Source organism: Cyanistes caeruleus, chromosome 16 (genome assembly GCF_971803275.1).
Source record: "Cyanistes caeruleus chromosome 16, bCyaCae1.hap1.1, whole genome shotgun sequence".
Lineage (NCBI taxonomy): Eukaryota > Metazoa > Chordata > Aves > Passeriformes > Paridae > Cyanistes > Cyanistes caeruleus.
In genome coordinates, this window is record NC_141716.1 from 4,792,789 (window position 1) to 4,812,203 (window position 19,415).

General features: G+C 46.8%; 2 protein-coding genes across 9 annotated transcripts; one reads left to right on the forward strand and one right to left on the reverse strand.

Moving 5' to 3' along the window:
• The first annotated feature begins 16 nt into the window (after positions 1-16).
• On the forward strand, positions 17-11,681 carry LSM14B (LSM family member 14B). 8 transcript variants are annotated; one of them, XM_086852648.1, is made up of 10 exons: positions 17-227; positions 4,329-4,492; positions 4,844-4,979; positions 5,431-5,547; positions 7,336-7,506; positions 7,628-7,708; positions 8,702-8,863; positions 9,034-9,187; positions 9,865-10,081; positions 10,390-11,681. In XM_086852648.1, the coding sequence occupies exons 1-9, from the start codon at positions 107-109 to the stop codon at positions 10,034-10,036; spliced, it is 1,278 nt and encodes a 425-aa protein (XP_086708774.1). In that variant the 5' UTR covers positions 17-106; the 3' UTR covers positions 10,037-10,081; positions 10,390-11,681. The 8 variants fall into 8 exon arrangements, with proteins under 8 accessions (XP_086708774.1, XP_086708773.1, XP_086708776.1 ...); XM_086852647.1 differs by having other exon boundaries at positions 9,865-10,044; XM_086852650.1 differs by having other exon boundaries at positions 7,631-7,708.
• Positions 11,682-13,270: 1,589 nt separating this feature from the next.
• On the reverse strand, positions 13,271-19,405 carry PSMA7 (proteasome 20S subunit alpha 7). Its single transcript, XM_086852656.1, has 7 exons — positions 18,507-19,405; positions 17,114-17,240; positions 16,173-16,297; positions 14,752-14,874; positions 14,286-14,405; positions 13,880-13,942; positions 13,271-13,609 (listed from the first exon to the last, which is right to left on the reverse strand). Exons 1-7 carry the CDS (start codon positions 18,600-18,602, stop codon positions 13,517-13,519), a joined length of 747 nt encoding a protein of 248 aa, XP_086708782.1. The 5' UTR covers positions 18,603-19,405; the 3' UTR covers positions 13,271-13,516.
• Positions 19,406-19,415: the final 10 nt, after the last annotated feature.

Below are 19,415 nucleotides of genomic sequence, written 5' to 3' on the forward strand. Positions count from 1 at the left end.
ATATAAGGCGCGCGCGGCAGGGTCCCGGCTCCGCAGTGCGCGTGGGCGGCGCGGCGGCTCCGCGCGGCTCTGGGACCCCCGCTCCTCCCCCGGCTCCGCCGCCGCCATGAGCTCGGGGACCCCCTACATCGGCAGCAAGATCAGCCTGATCTCTAAGGCGCAGATCCGCTATGAGGGCATCCTCTACACCATCGACACCGAGAACTCCACCGTGGCGCTGGCCAAGGGTGAGGCGGGGCCCTGTGGGGGGCGCGGGCGGGCCTAGGCCGGCGCTGGCTGAGGGGACGCGGCGGGGGCCGCCGTGCCGTGAACAATGAGCGCGCCCGGGGCCCGCCCGCCCCGCGGGGCTGCGGCGGGGCTGGAGCCCCGGGTCCGGAGCGCCGCTGCTCTCCGTGAGTCAGCACTGACAGGGGCCGCGCCGGAGGGGCCGGGATGCTGAGCAGCCCTTGGCTCTCCCAGGGAGAAGCGCTGCCGCCAGCGCTGGCTCCCCTCGCCATTGTCAGAGGCGGGGAGGTGACGCTCGGCATCGCTGTGCGTGGTTCGGTTCCCCTCGCTCGGTTGTGCCCGGCTGTGTGTCGGTGTTCGGCTCGAGCAGGGCCCCAGGCCGGCGCTGGGGAAAACAGTTGCTGTTGTTGTGTCTTTGTTCCTTCCGTGATCGATAACTGGACTCTGCTCAGGTGAGGAGGGTGGGAGCCGCTGCACAGAGCGCTGTGGGGCACCTGCACGTGGATCTGGCTCGCCGACCTTGCTGGCTCCTCAGCAAGGCTTTGCATTTTGTTTCCCTGTGGAAATACTGATCATTATCTTTGAAACAATGTCATTTAGGTTCACAGGTCATTTATCACCTGTGCTGGAAACTCCTGTATTTCATCTCAGTAAAATTTGTTCTGTCTTGTTTAGTCCCTCAAACATGAACTTATTCCTGAACTGCTTTTTAAGTCCAGCTTGGCTACTTCAGCTAATGTGCATCGGCGTTTTCTTTCCCTGAGTTTTGTCCTTCCTTGTTCTGAGAAGTTCACACGTTCTTCATTGCCTGCAGGCAGCCATCGGGGCTGTCCACAAAACAAACACCTTTTGTTTTGAAAGGCTGTTTGCTGGCGGGAGGCACTGACTTGCCAGATTCACAACTACCTTCAAGGCAGCCTATACCCCAGTGTTTACCCAGTGTAATGATGTTTATATGATGCTGCACATTATTTGGTGCCCATTAGATTATTTTCTGGAGTTAAAAGTGCGAGTTTTCTCAAATTCACTTTTTCTCTAGGAGTACAGTTGTTTATTTAAATGCCCAAATGGAGCTGTTTGTATTAGTGCATGGCTTAAAGTACTTGAGAGGTTGCTGAAAGGATGCAGTTCCTTTTCTGTAGGTGCAGGAAGGTCTTCACCTTGATCCAGCAGCAAGTAGAAATGGTTCTGCCTTACACATAGCACTTGCTGCTTCAGAGCTGAAGTGGTATTTCAAAAGCATGTGTGATTAAAGTGCTTGATGATGTGAATAAGTACATGCTCTGGATAAGATTTCTGGCAGTTCTCGTATTTATTGGTCTCTCAGTGTTCCGTTTTGATGAACTGGAATGTATAAGAAGCAGTTGTTGCAGTAGGTGGAGAATGCATCTTTCCCCAGCTAAAGGGTTGCTGTGTAAACTTTACATCACAAACCCTCCTGTTCATTGTAGCTCACAGGGGTTTTTCAAATTTAGAGACTTTATAGCAGAGCAAAATTAGTGTCAGAATTACAAATGTAGCAATGATGTCAAAGTTAGTCACAGCAGTATCAACCCTGTGTGTGGTGTCAGTAGTTTAAAACACTTGATCTCTGAGGCATTAGAAGGGCCATGAATTCCTGACATGCTGCTGAAGTTGTCCAGACTACAGGTAAATTGTTGTTTAACCCTGGATGCTATGGTTTAAATGCTTCCATGTGCAGTGCAAGTGCCATTCCCTTTTGTTCTATCATTCATAAAGAAAAATTTAAGTTGAAAGAGGCCTCAGGAAGAAATCTGGTTCAGCCTCTTGAAGCCAGGATGACTTCAACTGATTTGTATTTGTTAAACCTCAATATGTGCACACAATCTTAAATGCTGGAGATTCCGTGTGCTTAATTAATCACTACAAGAAAGTTGTTTGTCTTGTTAGAAGCTAAACTTAAATTGCAAACAAAGGAAATTTAAGCCCACTGCAATGCTGTCAGCAGTGAAGGCCAGGAACTTAATCCCCCTTAAACAGAAGTCTGAAGAAATTGGAGTTTTTGAACAAGAAATATTCACCGAAGCTCTGCTTTCCAGTCACTTGCTGTGCCTCCTGCCCCTTCAGAACTTAAGCTCAACAGCCCTACACAAGTAGGAACTGCTGTAAACCAGGAGCTGCAGTGTTGCGGGATTGATTTCTTGTTCATCTGTAAGCAATAGTCAGTAACTTCATGGGAGACAGCCCTTCCCACCTCCACAGGAACTTTAAGCTGCACTTTATGTTGTGCCAGAAACAGTTAAACACCTCAGGTGCAGGGACAGGGAAGCTCAACTCCTACAGCCCAGTTTTGTCTACAACAAGGACTTGGCTTTCCACCTTTTTTGTTAGAAACCTTGGGACTGGCCAACTGAGAGGCTGCCTGGGCAGCTCTGGGCTTTGCTGGTCATGTGTTTGTCCATGTGGAAGTTGATGGGCTGATCATGGTGCTTTCCAAGTCAGCTGTAGGATCCTGCAGGAGCCCCTGGATACCTTTAGTACATCTTGCCGTGAGCTGTAATAATCTCATTTTGAACAGAGAGATCAGTAGTACAGTTCATGTCCAAAAGGCTACAAGCATTGCTTTCAGTTTATAATCTGCTTCTGGTTGACTGGGTTACAGCTGTAATATGATCAAACAGCAGCTGGAGATCTAAAATAACTTGGAGAGGTTATTTACCCTAGGAACTCATGGAAGATGGCCATTGAAAGGCAGTGACTGGCAGCTTGTTCTTGTACCAGTGAAGATCCCCTTCCTGTTTGGTGCGATCTGACGTGTTGAGCATTGTGATAGGGACATTCTGGCATTCACCTGCTCCTTGGGAGCTCACCTGTTTGTTAACAGGGGTGGAGACCATTTGCAGCATTGAGTGCTACCTGGTGTGGGGTAAATCACCTGCATATCTCTTCATCATAGCTGTTCACCCTGGGACAGGATTCTTGAGTATCCCTGGTTACAACTGCCAACAGTCCTCCTAAGCTGAAGCAGCATGATGTGCCAGGGATGCTTTGCACTGGGGTTCAGTGTAGCCACTTTTGGTGCTCTTTTTCCTGGGAGGATGTGTTGCCCACATTATCCATGTGACAGGAACAGTGGCATGTCCCTGGTGAAGGTGTTTCAGTACTTCTGTGATAATCTGTTGGAAGCAATTGAGGAAACTCCAATACAGAATTCTTCCACTGGCAGAAAGTGTGGATCTAGCCACCGTGTGCTGGTACTCATCTGAACTGGGAGTGCCTCTCAAAGACAGAAAGCAGCCACACCAGTGAACTTGGGAGTTTCTATAACTTGTGCCTGAAATTTCAAGCTTTTACCTGTCAGTGTCTGATGTAACTGTGCTATCTGTCTTCCTGAGCCAATAATCCAGTCTGACCTCTTCTTTCTTAATGGCTCAAATTAATTTATGCTTCTACCTAGTAGCTGCCACAGTCAGCTGAATTATTTTTTTTTTCCCCACTCTAATGTGTAACACTGCTGGTTAGTGTCTGTTCAAGTATTCTGGTACTTGGCACTCAGTAAAGCCTCCCTAAGCACTGAGATCTTAGATTTATCACTGATGGCTTGCTTTGTAGTCACATAAATCATAAAAACAGTGACATTGGAGTAGAGAGGGAATTTTAATAGGAAGTTTTTATCATTGATAAAACTACCTCTATCTGCATAGTAAATATATGAAACCAAAGGTGCAGATTTGAGCTCTAAAGCCTTCTAAGATTTCCCCCTGCTGCTTCAGGGGCCTCTCCTGTGGTCTGGTGCAGTTGTCTGGAGCTGAATGCCTGCATGGGACAGCTGCTGGGGAGGGAAGGCGAGTGCAACACTGTGGGGAAGTCCTTGGGTTTGGAGTAGGATTCTTCACTCCAGCTGGTCTATGGTCTTTACCTTCACAGCTTGATGTAAACAAAACTGTTTATACAGGCTGCTGAATAAGTTGGCATTTGAGGGAACAGATGTGTGTGAGAAAGAGATTGAGGGTTCTGGAAGTAGCTGTTGTTGTTGTTACAAATGGCAAGTGTTGGAGGAGTACTTTTTAATTGCATAAATCTGAACTTGCACAACGCTGCAATGGCAGCACTGCACTAATGTCATGATTTCCATGCTACAGTGCGATCCTTCGGGACTGAGGACCGGCCCACAGACAGACCTGCTCCTCCCAGAGAAGAAATCTATGAGTACATTATTTTTCGAGGAAGTGACATCAAAGACATCACTGTCTGTGAACCTCCAAAAGCTCAGCATACTCTGCCACAAGATCCTGCCATTGTCCAAGTAAGTTAGCCTGAAGTGTTGATAAAAAGCTGACATAAAACATTGGTGTTGAAGGACTGCATTTTGGTAAAAACTTATAGAAATGAAGGCAAGTCAGTGTCTCCAGGAATCTTCAGATTATTTAAAGCATCCTGAATTTTGTTGTAATGTTTAAAGTAGCAGCAGCATTAAAGACTTCAGTCAACAAAAGCCAGAGCTAGCTGAGAATGCAGGAAGATCATAAAGAGGTAAACTAACCCTTCTCAGAATTTACTTAAGCTTTAGTAATGCTGTACATGAAGTAAAGAATCACTGCCAAAGCAAGTTGACTTCTGGACACTGTAAATGGAAATGTACTTTGTCTTGTTACAGTCTTCACTGGGCTCTGCCTCTACATCATCCTTTCAGCCACATGTGCCTTACAGCCCGTTTAGAGGTATGCCACCTTACAGCCAGCTTGCTGCCAGCTCTTTGCTTAGCCAGCAGTATGCAGCTTCCTTAGGTTTAGGTAAGTACAAACTTTACTTGCTAGAATAAAGGTATGGTCTTGTATGCAGCTGCTGTGAAAGCAAATAACAGTCACTAATACCAAACTCCTTGCCAGGTGTCAGGCTGCAAGGTGCAGTGAATAAGCAGCTCACAACTTTGTGCAATGATTTTACTACACCGAGGCCTGTGTTTCGCTTGCACATGCACACAGTCATGCACATGAGAGAAACTAAATAGCTGAAGTTTCTTTCTGAAATCAATTGGAATACCTGACAGTTGAGGCCAGTTCATTTCTAACCCAACATACCTCACATGTAAAAAGGACTTGTATTTCCAGAAAGGACTGTAAATAAGCTGCTCTAATGCTGTTCTAGAGAATCTTGTATCTCTTTCCAAGTCCTTCAGATGTTTCACTACCTTGTATCTTATCCATGTATCTCTGCTCTCTCTTCTTCCCTCTATCTCTTTAGAGAAATTGGTAAGCCCTCCAGCATCAGCAGCTGCTTCCAGCCCTAGTTCTTCTCCGTCTCCACAACCTGTTTCAGAGCCTGACATGTCTTCAGAGCCCCATCAGCTCTCTTCCAAGGGTAACAGCAGTTTGAGGACTCCAAATATTTGGAAGAACTGCATGGCACTTGCAAACACTGTTCTTGTTAACCCCTCCTAGAATGATAGTGCTCATATGGGTAATGACAGTAGAACTAGTTTGTTCTCAGCTTTTCTTTGCCTTTCATTATGTGGAGTGTGATTCCTCCTGTCCTAGAAGTATCAATTAGAGAGACAGGAGAAAGGAAAAGTCCAGGACAGTGGATCCTCTTGTGTAAGTATCAGGAGAAGGATGAAGTGTAGAGATGCTAATGTCCTGCATCCTGTCCAGGAACATATGTCACCATAGGGTTTGGGTGAGAAATTGGTCAGCCTTTCTTGGAAGAAATACACTGCTTAAATTGTGGGTGGCCTTGTGGTTGGAGAACTTAGGCTGATCAAAAATTCGGGAGTATTTTCTATAATCGAGGAAACATCAGGGTAGATTTCATGCATGATGGGGCATTGTACCTTGTCCAGACTCTCAGTTAGTTAAGCATGACTAACAGTAGGCAATTCCTGAGTAGCAGAGATAACACAGTTCTGGATGCTTGCTTCTATGTGTAAAACCTTCAAAGAAGGTTGAGTTGAGATACCATGCTAACCATCCTCAGGGCAGGGTGACCAGGTGCAGCCTGCATTTAAACATGATAATTAGTTTCATTTGGTTTTAGCTTGAGCATGTATGCTTGTGTTGGCATGAAGCTTTTTACTTACTCTCTGCTTTTGGCCATCTATATGTACATAGTTTCTCAATACTCTGGCTAAACTTTGAAACTTTCTCATGTTAAATTTGCACATCAGCTTTGTCCTACTCAATAATCCTTAGGATATGTCTGTCTTCCTTGCAAGTTTTCCAGGTGTACATTAACTGGGAACCTGCATGATGTAACCTACTGGGTATATCTCATGTGGACTTGGGTGACCCAGAAGTGTCAGTGGCTTGGTTTGTGTGAACTCTTCAGCTTTTCACCTTTCTTGCTCTTTTAATATATTCAGTTAAAGTTTGCTTCCAAGCAGTTCTTATGCATAACTACATGAACCTGTAGTACTCCAAACCTTCTAATTAAACCTAGAATGCAGTGTTTCTTCTGAGTACTGAAGACTGTCACTTTTTAATATAATTGGTGTAAGGTATACCAAACCATGAAAAGTATTTACATGTTTTGTAGTGTGAATAAATAAGCCTGGATGGAAGAGCAACAGAAGTCTTGGTAACACTTTGGCCTTGACCAAGAAGGAATTTAAAAGGGTAACTTTGAGATCCTGGTCTGGTTTCAGGTTTTCTTTGTCTGAAAGCTCTAACAATAAGCAATGAAGTTGAAGAATTTCTAAAAGCGGCTTACAAAAGGGGATGTAGCTGAGGTGCTTAAGCTTTTGCTGCAAGACCTTTTTGACGAAGTGGGGAAACTTGCTTGAACAGTTTCAAAATGATGAATTTTTATTTCAGATTTAAAGTTATCATGTAAAGTAAAATCCTGCATAACGTAGAAATTAGGTTTTGGTATGAACTGTCTGAGAGACTGACTTGGCTTGGTTGTTTAATGTTTGTCTAACTTGATATAAGAAATAAATGGGTATATTTCCTGAAACTGAGGCTCTGGATGTGAGAGCCATGACTTGTATGGTGGTGGTGCCTTACCTGGTGCCACTTAAACTTGGCCTGTAATGATGCATACTCAAGGCTTTGAGTCATTCTTGCCCGAACGGTATCTTGCTAGAAGTGGGCAGGGTTTGAATGGTGTTGGCGCATTTTCCAAGTGGCACTTAGTCATTGGGATTTTTTCCAGGTGCTGGCTTTCCTTCTGTTCACCCAGTCCGTAAAAGCCCCATGGTAGAGCAGGCTGTCCAGACTGGCCCAGTTGACAGTATGAATTCCCAAAAGCTGCCCCCAGTGAAGGTGACTCCGGGGATTCCGCGCAGTGCCCGGCAGGCCGCGCCAGCCAACAGCAAAGCGAGCGGTAAGTACAGACCCCTTCAGCCCCAAGCACTGGGCTGGAGCACCCTTCTAAGGTGTACTGCAACACTGAGCTGGTTGGGGATTGTTCTTGTGCTCCTTTAAAGTTTATCCTTCTTGTTCAGTAGATACAGTTCAGGCAGCACCTGTGCAAACCCAAGGACAGGTGAATGATGAAAACAGAAGACCTCAAAGGAGAAGATCGGGTAGGTTAAGCTGATGCTAAAAACAATCGCAACAGCCTGTGAAGGCAAGTGGTGTTAACTTCAGTGAAGGATTAACTGACAGAAGATTGAGAGAAAGCTTTGGGCATCCAGAGATGCTTCCCTAACAAAACAGCTTCTGGAGTCGCAGAAGTTCAGAACATTCCAGGGACAGAGTTCTAGCGCCTTTTCTAGAAAGTTGAAGGTATGTCATAAAAATCAATGCTGTGACTTGGCAGCAGCAACTGGATTTCTCTGAAACCTCAAGTATTTTTACTGGGAGAAGGCAGCCTGTCTGAGACTTTCCAGAGCTTTTATAACAGAGGAACTATGAAATACTCACCTCCATAGAGCAGAATTCTTGTATCCAAGTGGCAGTACAAGCATGGGTCAGAAGAAAGTGAAATTCAAAGAGGTTTCTGCTCAAGTAAAATGAGAAAAGACAGGAAAAAACACTTCAGACTCTCAGGGCTTCAAATTTATGTGTAGACTGGGTTATAGCTTTTCCAAAAAGGAGTGGATAGCATCTCAGTTGGAAACCAGAAACTAGACAGAATACAAATTCCCTTTGTGAGTAGATAAGTCTTTTGCTGGATTTTCTGAGACCTCCTCTTTGCCGTTACGACAGGTTTTAGGCTAATTACAGTGCTGTGTTTGCAGGTGAAGAGCAGACAGGAAAGATAATTTTCCCCACCTCCCTCAGCTTTTCTTGCTGTAATGCTTGTTCTGACTTCCTCTCTGCACACTGGAAGGAAAGTCGGGTGCACTCTGTCTTAGTGGTAAGACTGACATCCAGGAATGCTGCTCAGAAAGTTAAAGTGTTGCTGTAATGTGTCTTCTACAGCCAAAATCAGAAGTTGCTTTCAAAGAGGTGTGGCCTAACCACAGGACTGGAAGCCAGAAACTCCTGAGTTCTATCCCTGGTTTCCTCTGGTCTTGAGCAAGTCATGTAACCTCCCTGTGCGTTACCAAGTGTTTAAACTCTCCTGCTTTCAGGAAACAGGAGAACCAGAAACCGTTCTAGAGGACAAAACAGACCAACTACTGTGAAGGAAAATACTATAAAGTTTGAAGGTGACTTTGACTTTGAAAGTGCAAATGCACAATTCAACAGAGAGGAACTTGATAAAGAATTCAAGAAGAAACTAAACTTTAAAGGTTTGTGCCTTCATTAAATATGAATTGCTGAGCTAGTAGTAAACACTGCATAGACAAATGGTTCTAAGAAACTGTATGATTACTTCTCAAATCTTGTTTGAGAGAGCAAGAGAACAGATGGCTCTGCAGTGTGTTCCTCAAGGAAGTGTAATACATTTCATTATCTTCAGATGACAAAGCAGAGACGGGGGAAGAAAAGGGGGATCCTGGAGTGGCAACCCAAAACAATGATGGTAATGCAGAGGAGGACCTGCTGGGGCCCAACTGCTATTATGATAAATCCAAGTCTTTCTTTGACAACATTTCTTCAGAACTGAAATCTAGGTGAGTGTTTTCTAAAAGCTTGTTTTTTAAATGGAGTTTTAGGCATAAAATTTCAGACATAATCTATATGACATGGTTTAATTACTTAAAAAATTTAGAACAGACTTTAGACAGGGAATATTGCCATGCATTTGGTGGCTCACGAGTGATGTGAACCCAGCTCCATGCAGTGGGATCAAACAAAAAGTGCTTCAGCTGATATGATACACTTGCCTAAAATATGATTGAGGAGTTTCCATTTCTCTTTCCCAGTACTGACTTTGAACCCATTGATTTTAAACAAATTCCTTATCTGGCTTGTGGGAGAGGAGGCATCAGGGTCATGCTGTACTGAAGGTGCAGCTAGCAGCCAGGAGTGAGCTAAGCCTGGAGGTGGGGCAGAGAGGTCAGCTCTGGCTATGGAAATGCATTAGGTTAAATGTTGGGAGTATGAAGGGAAAGCTTCAGCTTTCACTGCCACCACTGATGTTATCAAGTGCCTGGAGAAATGAGACATCCCTTTAGTGTCAGCATGAGGGATTCCCTCTGCTCTGTGGCTGCAGAGGGGTTGGGTTAGAGCATGTATACCGCAGCTGGTGTTTGTTACAGTGCAGCTCAACAAAATCAGGGGTTTGAGGCTTCCTCTCTAAGTGGGCTGGCCCAGTGTTTGCATTCAACCTGAACTCAGCCTTGTTCAGTTCCAGGCGCACCACGTGGGCTGAGGAAAGGAAGCTCAATACAGAGACGTTTGGGGTGTCTGGACGGTTCCTTCGTGGCCGCAGCTTTCGAGGTGGATTTCGAGGTGGAAGGGGGAGTGGAGCAGCAAGGAGAAACCAAACCACTCACAGAGCTGGTACTGGCAGAGTGTAACTTCAGAGGCAAGTGCTCTAGCAAGAGTAATACTCTTTGATCCAGGTTTGTCTCTTACTGCTTGCCTGAACTTTCTATTTCACCCGCCAGTCTCATGGATATATCAAGAAATGTTCCTTACTGGATTTTATTGATATTTCTGAAGGGCAGAAGGAGATGGGAGTAGTTTAACATGCTGATTGTTCTGTTGGTTTCTTGGTTTCACCTGTCTGAGAAAGGGCTTAGCTCAAGCATGTAGCTTTTGGTTTCTAACTAAGCATTTCAGCTGGTACAGAGGTGTGAGCTTTACTTTTTTTCTTCTTAGGAGAAGAACCCCATAATATCAAATCTAATTCTACCTTTTTTGTGAATAGGTTCAAACATCTCTCCTGAGAGGATGAAACTGTATATAGAAAGAAAACAACCAACTGCTGCACTAATGTGGGAAAATGGTTCATATTGTTTACTGTCTCAGCTCAAGCGACAGAATTTCATGTACTACTGCTTATATTTTGGACTTACTTTGGACCAGCCACTGTCTGCTGGAATATTTTTTTGGAAGAGGGAATGTGTTCAGGGGTACCTTCTTCAGGGTGTCTTTTCTTTTTGTTTGTGTTTTTCAAGTGCAGACTAACTTACACAGTTCTTCTTTCTGGGTCTCTCAAGGCTGCTATAGTCTAAGCTCAAAGTCAGACTCCTTTTCTGAACCCTGGAGAAGAGAAATCATGCTGTTTTAACACGGAACCAAAGCTCACTTGAAACAAACCAGCTATAATTTGTTCTGAGTAACCAAATGGATCCTTTGGTGCTGCTGGTCTCACGGATCTTGGCAGCAGGTGTGAAGTAGCACTTGGTATCTGGAGAAATGGATTCCTGATGCTGAGGGGTTGTGTATATTGTCACTTGGGAATACTGGAGTGTTGATCATGTAGTAGTGTTTCTGACTGTACAGCTGTTTGTGGGCTGGTGCTGGGCTGGAGGTACCACAGGACCATGGCTCTGCCTTGAGCTGAAGGTGTTGGGAGTGCCTGGGGCCTGGAGCTCCTGGCTGGAGTGTGGGGACACAAAGTGGGATGGGAGCAGTGACTGTCCCCGCTTGTGTGCAGAGCTTTTGGCAGTGGTGACTGTGTGGGAAGGAGACCTGCAGCTCTGACTTGTTTGCCTCGGTTTGTACCTCGCTGGAGGCAGCACCAAATGCAAACAGTTCTCTGTACTCTGTAGACTGTGGTGGAACTCTTTGGAATGTTTTCATTCAACTAGGGATGGGAGACCATATAATGAAGCTTAACAGATGGGCATGTTTAATTTCTTTCCTCTATACCCCCATACTGTAAATAGTTTAGTTGTTTTTCTTTTGTTTTTAAGAATCTGTATGTGGGGAGAGGGCTGGGAGGGAGGGGTTACCTTTGTTTGCATGAAATAAGTGGGTTAAATTGCTATAGGCATGTGTCCCATTTTTGGTTGGTAGGGAATTTTGTTGAAAAAGCACCTTGATGACTGAACCCCTTACATAGCTCAAGTTTTTTTAGTTATGCATTGACCTAGGTTACTGTAAAAGCTTGGATTTATTTTTGTAGGACTTTATTGCTGAGAATTAGAACATAGCAGTGGGGCTGCTCTTTGGAGTAATGTAAATTGTAATTATAATAAACATGTAAATGTTTAATGTTTCCCTCCATCTCTGTTCTGTACATAGCTCCATAACATCACTCCCTACAACTCCTCTGGCACCCGTCCTTGCAGGGCTCCCATCCAAGCTGGAGAAAACCTGGCTGCCAGACCTGGAAGTGTTACACTTTCCATAGTATTGGAAAAGGGCTGGAACACCCAAATCCAGGCACTGTAGGTTGTTCTGTTGCCCTGGTTCCCATGCTGGGACTCAGCCTAAGGAGGGTTATGTTACTCCACCTGGCAGAGGGAGTCCCTGGGCTGGTGGGGCTCCCTAGGAGCCTGTCAGGAGCCAGGGCTGCTGCTACAGGACCTGGCTCACACCTCTGGGCCCTGCTGAAAGGGCTCACTCAGAGCTGCTCTAATTTCTCTGCTGGCAAAGCAGCAACTGTGGCTCTAAGTGTGGAGATGGAATTGTACTGCCCTGGCAGAGGATGGGATGATAAACCTCACTGCTCCTGCATAATCACCATTATTCACATGTGCCTTTTTAGTTGAGTGGGATCAATTCTTGTTTCCACAGTAAAGCCTCAGATCCTGGGCACAAACACATCCTTGACACTGCTGAGGTTTGTGTCCCACCTCTGAGCCAAGTGCTGGCCTGGCTCCTGCTGTCTGGGAGCAGAGGGGACTGGTGGCTGTGGCTCAGCCCCAGGGCTTGTTACCTGTGAGCCCTTCTTCCCCAGGAGCACTGTGGGCTCACCTGCAGCCCTAGCAGCTTCCCCATGGAAAACTCCCAGTGTGTGGGAACAATTGTAGTGACTTGAGCAGGGAACCAAGTGCAGCTTTTTTGAATTGTACATTCCAGCCAAAGGGCTGATGAATTAAACAACCTGGTGTTCCAGGACCATGCTTCCTCTGGCTCATGTGGTTTATGTGTCCCTGAGCAGCAGCAGCACTGCTGCTTCCCTGTCCTTGACTCCCGTGGGATCCTCTGCCCACACTTTGCTGGGCAGCATTTCCCTGTAAACAGCTCCTGGGTGTGTGAGCTCTGCTGCCTGGGCAGCCCTGCCCTGCAGCCTCTTGGCACTGAGGTGTCCTGGGCAGGGGCTCAAGTACCAGAGCTGCCTCTTGCAGGCTCCTGGGCCACATTTAATCCTTGCTGTGCCTGCTGCCACCCCCGTCCTGCTGTGACCCTGTCACACCCTCTCTGGGTGTGCAAGAGCAGACTGAAGAGCTGCTTCCAAGGGCAGTTTGGTTCCACCTGCTTGCTGGATAGAAATGGGGAAACTTTTGCAATAAAGGAGCACCTGTTCCTATTGCTTCAAGTACTGAGACTTATGCTTTAATCTGAACCAGACTTGGAAGCATCAGCTCATACACCTCTGCCCTGAGAATCTGCCTGCAGCAGCACACTCTCATGCACACTCCCCCCAAAACACAACTCCCCATCTCTGTCCTGTCCAAAGCAGACCCAGCCTTTTCACCATGAAAGATGTCCCTTAGGGAATGAAAACCCCAACTCCATACTAGTTAGGACACATAACACAACCCCCAAGACAGCTACTTAAGGTAAAAAAAGGGACATGCTGAGAACTGAGTGCAGAAAAGAACCATTAAACAAAGTGAAGTGTCCAGGGAAAAAAATGCAAGCAAAGTCTCTGTCCTTTAATGGGTCACTACTGCTGTTCTGTAGCCAACCAGATCATCCTGGGTAATTAAAATCCAAGGAACAGACAGGTTTTTTTAAATAACAGCTTTAAAAAAAAATCAGTAGGTTTATTGTAGGTCTCAAGAGAGCACAGTATGAGTAACTGGAATGCCTACATGTCTATACAGAATAACCCATCACTTGAATTAAAAAGCAGCAGCTAAGCAGGTGCATTTCATTCATCATGATGTTTTCTTCTGTTTTTTCTTTTCATTTTCTTCCTTTTCCTTTTCAATTTCAGCCACATACTTCTCAATTTCTTCAGGGTTTAGGATCTAAAACAGAAACATGTGTGACCTTCAGCATACCAATGAAGTGAAGAGACATTCATGGAGGTGATTCTAGTTCTGCCATGGGCAGAACGTTAACTGCTGTTTATCTGGAAGCAGGTACCTGCTGCAGACACAACAACATTCCTTGGCCACTAAGAATAAACTGAAGTATTTGTCAGTGCAAAATGTGAGATTAAGGGCTGGAAGTTAAGGCAGATCAACAAGGACAGTATCAGACGGGCTTGAGGGAAGAGAAGCAAACAACAGCCTCACCTTCAGTGGCTGCTCCCGTCTCATGACTGCCAGCTCGATGTTCTTCCCACCAGACTGCACCACCTGGGTGAGGCAGAGGGAAGCTTATTTTAAGCTTCACTTAAAAAGTAAAATATTCAGCATGTGCTTTAGCACATCTTTGGTTCATTTATGTCAATGCCCACAACTGAAGTCTGTTCTTCTCCCCAGAGCTGCTAGGAAGTTCTGTGTAAATTATGGAAATTGTTATACCCCAAATATTCTGAACCTTGAATTCAATCCAACACCCACAGCCTACAGCAAACAATTCTCACAGATCCTCTGCAGTACTTCCTTGGGACATCCACAAATATTTTCCCATATTCACATCTAAGAAGTGAATCTGGACACAGTGAAAAGCCACAGAAGAGATGTGAAACAGCCTGACCTCGAGAAGAGCCTTGATGACAAGTTTAATAGTCAGATCATCCGTTTCAATGGCCTCATCAGTGTAGTTTTTCTCCAGGAACTCACGCACAGACTTGGCTCCTCTGCCAATGGCATTAGCCTGGAAACATTAAGGGGAAAAAGAAAATGAATGGGAGTTTAGGAAAGATTTAATTTGCAGAGTCAGAAGGAAACACAAAGTTGTACAATTGCATAATCTGTCACACACAAAGACAGTTGTCTGGCACAGGTGGATTGGTTCTGGGGTTTTTTTTGAAAGCAGGACGAGACTTCCCAAGGAAAGTTGAACTGCAGATGGCCACTCTCAGTACATTTGATCATTAAGGATTTTTGCAGCTGTGAGACAGCACCATCTGGCCAGCGAGATCTCCTCTACCCTAATCCCACTTTAAAGGAGACATTAACTCACAAATATTCCATTTCCACCAGGGACTGAACCCACTCACCTTCCAAGCATGGTATGTGCCAGAGGGGTCAGTCTGGTACAGCCGTGGGGTCCCATCGAAGTCAAAGCCCACGATGAGGGCGGAGATCCCAAAGGGTCTGCGGCCGTTGCTCTGTGTGTACCTCTGAGCACAAAGGACACACTCACAAGCAGTTCTGAAAACATTTCTAGGGTGGAAAGCAGACTCTGGAGCAGTTACAACCAGGAGAGCCACCAGAAACACTTTCAGCTGGCTCTGTCCATTGGTCAGGACTCCACATCTCACAGAGCCCCTAAGGCAGGCAAGTGAGAGGTGGTTCCTGTGCAACCCCTGTTCCCACACCTGGTTACAGCTTCCAGAAGCAGCTCCCCACCTCCTGAGTGGTGCTGAGGCAGCCAGAGTCACATCTGCAAGCCCCAGTGTGCCAAAAATTACCATGAGGACACCTGAACGCAGTTTTCACCAATGATTTGCACTGATTCCACAGGGAATCACAGCAGCTCTGTGACTGTAAGCAGGTTACCCTGGAGCCATGTCACAGCCCTCTTGGGACACTGCTAGTGAAGTCACTGCCACCCAGCAGGAGGGCTGACACCCACAGCACCAGGGCAGCAGGAGCTGAGCCAGGTGTGTTTGCAACAGAGAAATGGTGAATGTGCCAAAAACATAGACACAAATGTGAGACTGGATAAAGGAATAAAGTGAAACTTTGGGAAGTGGTGTCTTGCTCTGATAGACTAGTGATTATTACAAGAATCACATTATTTACCATCACCACTGTTCCAACACATCTGTGCATAAGTAAATTAGATTTTCTCTAATTCTCGCTAGTGGCTGAAAATCAGTTTAATACACTGGCAAATGAGTAATTTTCTCACAGAATGCAGCTGGGTGTACTTTGATGCTGCAATTTATTCTAAATTCATGACTATCGAGTGCAAAACATTAAATACTGCATCAGTTTGCTCCCCTCTTACCCATCCCTGCAATGGCTTTGCAGGAGGAAAAACTACCAGGAGCCATGAAGGAAAGACAGTAACCCAGGCCCACTGTTCTGGGAGTGAGGTGAGCAGTGTGTTCCTGATGACATAACACATGGAACCGTGCAGCCCTTACAAGCTCTAATTGCTTTATCTTGGGGGAAAAAAACCTCAAACAGCACTCAGTCATTCCTTTCCATTGTTACATCCCCATTCCCAATAAACACCCAGAATGTGTTTTGTACCAGGTAAGTGGAATCAGGCCAGAGGACAGACATTTACACAGCTTGAAGAAGTGTCAGATGCTCCATGCTACACGTTTGACACTCTAATCCCACGTGCTACACACCTGTTACACACCCAAGCTGCACATTATGCATAACACAGGCTGATGTAACAGCACATGTAACATCTCTGTCAGGTCAGGACACATCTTCAGCAGCTCTGTGCAGCCCCAAGTACCTGTTTCAGGCTGGCAATGTAGCGTGTGATGTACTCCACGGTGACAGGATCTTCCACAGTGAGCCTGTGGCTCTGACACTCCACCCGAGCTCTGTTTATGACTATCCTGGCATCAGCTGTCAGCCCTGAAACGACAGAGTGGCCTCAGAGGCAGAAAAATACCTCAGAACACCAATCTGGCCCTAAAACGCCCAGGGGCTCAGTGTCAGCAGCAAGGGAAAATCAAAGCAGAGCTCAAACTCTCAGGTTTCCTGAGCAAGAGCACTTGTAAGGCAGCAGAAAGTAGCTAATGCACAAAAATAACTAAAGTATTTAGTTTACAGCTTCCATGTTTATGAGTTAGGTGACACACATAATTCTGAACCAGGTAATGGGAATATTACTGACAGCATTCCATATCCCAGCAAACCTGCAATGCTTATTCTCACACACATCATTCCTCATGTAGTCCAGTTTCATCTGCCCAGCAAATCTCATCTAGTTAGTGAGGCTACAGCAGCATGATGTTAGCTGACAAAAGTGTGAGACCCTTTAAAAAATGATTTTGAAGAAATAGAATTTTTATTTTATGTTTTAGCTAATGCTGCCATTTTTCATTTACAGCCTTGTTTTTATTAGAGAATTTTTCCTCAAGTTTGTGAACACCCCTGCACATATCCCAGACCCTGGCTAAGGGAGCAAGGCAGGAGAAAGAACTGAGCCTCTCATTCCTGCACACCCAAGCTAAACCCTGTTGTTTTAGTCAGTTAAATCAGATCTCCCCTTAAAAATATTATTGACACTGACACTCTATTTCTCCATATTAAAAAAAAAAAAAAAGCTACTGTGGAAATACCATGTTTTCCACAGTTCTCAGCCAGTTACACCGTGTATTTTGGTGTTCCATAAATAAGCCCAAAGGTGCCCCAGGAACTGCTACAACCTCTGAAGTGACCAGGTACCTGCAAAAGCCATGCAGACATTGTCATCCAGAGCACAGATCTTCCGGACAGTTCTTTCATCCTGGAGTTTTGCCACTGACTTCTTCTCCACACCAAGGACAACAATATCCTTCCCTCTAACTCCAACCTTCCATGCATGAAAAGCAGAAGTAAAAAAGTTAACCTAGGCCCAAAAATCCTCATAGCTGTGGACTACTCAAATCATCAGTAACCAAGCACAAACCCCCACACTGCAACCATTACCTCAGCTTGAAGTCAGGATTTTATTTCCCACTGAACGCAGAGGCAGGATTGATGTAACAAAAATTGCAATGCATTTCAGGGTGCAGTTTCATCATCAGTTTATACCAGCCTACATCCCTGTGGCTCCCAAGAGACAGATTCCAGCTCCTCTTACAAACTGTCTCTTCTCCAACAGCACCATCTGTGACTTCACAGCCAAGGAGCCAGGATGAACAAGGAAAACCCAACTAGTCCAGTGGCACTGCTCAACTCAAGAGCCTAAGGCACTGAAGATCAGGCCAAGAAACACCTACAGCTGCCAAAATGTTCTGTCAGTAGCTGCCTTAATGTCCTAATTCATACCTTGAATACACCTTTTCAAAGAACCCTTGACCCTTCCCCTTCATTCCCACTGTTTATCACAAGGGGATGGGAATAATTTTTTCTTACAGGGTGGCCCTGCTGTCAGCACGTTCCAAATGTTTCCAAAAACATTACACTCAACAAGAGACAAGACGGGTGGTTATACTGCATGCTGTCTGCATTTTTAGAGTATTTTTAACTTCTGAAAATAAAACAAAGAATCTATTTGGCACTAAATCTTGTTACAATCATTCCCACCCCAAAGATGGTATATTTTCCTTTTAGTAATGGCAATTAAAACATACTGCACCTATTAATAAAGTTATGACTTTTAAAAATTAAAACTTATTATTGCTATAACTTATTACAATCACTAATACGATGTTATTTGCCAACTAATACTTTTTTTCTTCTCCCCTAAATGAAATAAAACTTTCATTGAGGAAAAGCTTGGGACAACTGGAAGCTGGGAGCCAGCAATGTCCTTCTAAGCGCTTTTACCGACGCGTTTCCCAATCCACCGGGAATCTGCCTCGTGCACAAATATAAAATACCACAATCTGCAGCACGTACAGACCAAGGGAAGAGAGGATCCCTGCGGGCCTGACACAACGCCGGAGCCCCGCAGGAGGCGATGCCTTTGGGCAGCTCCAGCGGCGGCAGATGCACCCCAGGGAATCTCCCCGGAGCGGATCCCGCCGCTCCCGCGGCCTCCCGGGCCCGCCAGGCCGGGCGCGCAGCGCGCCGCAGGCCCCGCCGCGAGCCCCCCTCAGCCGCCGCCCCGCCAACGCCGCGGCCGCCGACTCACCGCGGTGGAGCCCTTCTTGACCGCCTCCTGCGCGTACTCCACCTGGAAGAGGTGCCCGTCCGGGGAGAAGACGGTGATGGCGCGGTCGTAGCTCATGGCTCCGGCAGAACCCGCACCGTCATCCGGGCGGGCCGGGGGCGGGGCCGCTGCGCTCCTGCGCTGCGCACTTGGCGTACGCACTCGGCGCAGCTTGCGCAGCGGCCGGCACGCCCCGCGCTGCCGCAGGGGAGCCGGAAGGGTTTGGGGTGGAAGGGACCTCAAAAAGGAGCCCGGGCAGGGACCCCGGCCGCTGTGCCAGCTGTGCCAGGCTGTGCCAGGCCCCGTCCAGCCCCGTGCAGCCTGGCCTTGGACATTTCTAGGCTTGGGGCAACCACGGCTTCTCTGAGCAACCTGTGCCAGGGCCTCGCCGCCCTCGCAGGGAAGATTTTCCTACTATCTAACCCAAACCTACTCTTTTTCAATTTGAACCCATTCCCCTTGTCCTGTCACTCCACTCTCTTGTAAAGAGCCTTGCCCCATCCTCGCTGTGAGTCCCCTCGAGGTACTGCAGAGCCACAATTAGGTCACCCCGACGGCAGTGTGAACAGCCCGGTTCGCTCGCGGCAGCAGAGGAGCTCCATGCCTGTCCCGGTGTCGCCGCGCTGTGCGGCCGCTCCGGCCGCTCTCTGTCCCCCCGCTCCCGCTGTCCCCCCGCCGCACGCGCCACCGCGCGCTACGCACTTGGCGTAGGCGGCCCCGCGCCTCTCCCCGCTCTGGCGCACTTGGCGTACGCGGCTGGCGTACGCAGTTGGCGCAGCGGGCGGCGCGGCCGAGGCGGCGGGAGCCCGGCGGCCGGGACCGCACCATGTGCGGGCGGCGGGGAGGCGGCGGCGGCGCCGCTCCCGTTCCCTCCGCGCACCGCGGCCGCCG

What these genes read in the sequence shown, in the direction of transcription:
- LSM14B (XM_086852648.1), top strand. Translation starts at nt 107, where the DNA reads ATGAGCTCGGGGACCCCCTACATCGGCAGCAAGATCAGCCTGATCTCT. An exon ending in CACCGTGGCGCTGGCCAAGG is followed by an intron (nt 228 to 4,328) that starts GTGAGGCGGGGC and finishes TCCATGCTACAG; the next exon opens with TGCGATCCTTCGGGACTGAG. An exon ending in CCATCAGCTCTCTTCCAAGG is followed by an intron (nt 5,548 to 7,335) that starts GTAACAGCAGTT and finishes GATTTTTTCCAG; the next exon opens with GTGCTGGCTTTCCTTCTGTT.
- PSMA7 (XM_086852656.1), bottom strand. Translation starts at nt 18,602, where the DNA reads ATGAGCTACGACCGCGCCATCACCGTCTTCTCCCCGGACGGGCACCTC. An exon ending in TCATCAAGGCTCTTCTCGAG is followed by an intron (nt 13,943 to 14,285) that starts GTCAGGCTGTTT and finishes TGCCTCACCCAG; the next exon opens with GTGGTGCAGTCTGGTGGGAA. An exon ending in GACGGGAGCAGCCACTGAAG is followed by an intron (nt 13,610 to 13,879) that starts GTGAGGCTGTTG and finishes TTTCTGTTTTAG; the next exon opens with ATCCTAAACCCTGAAGAAAT.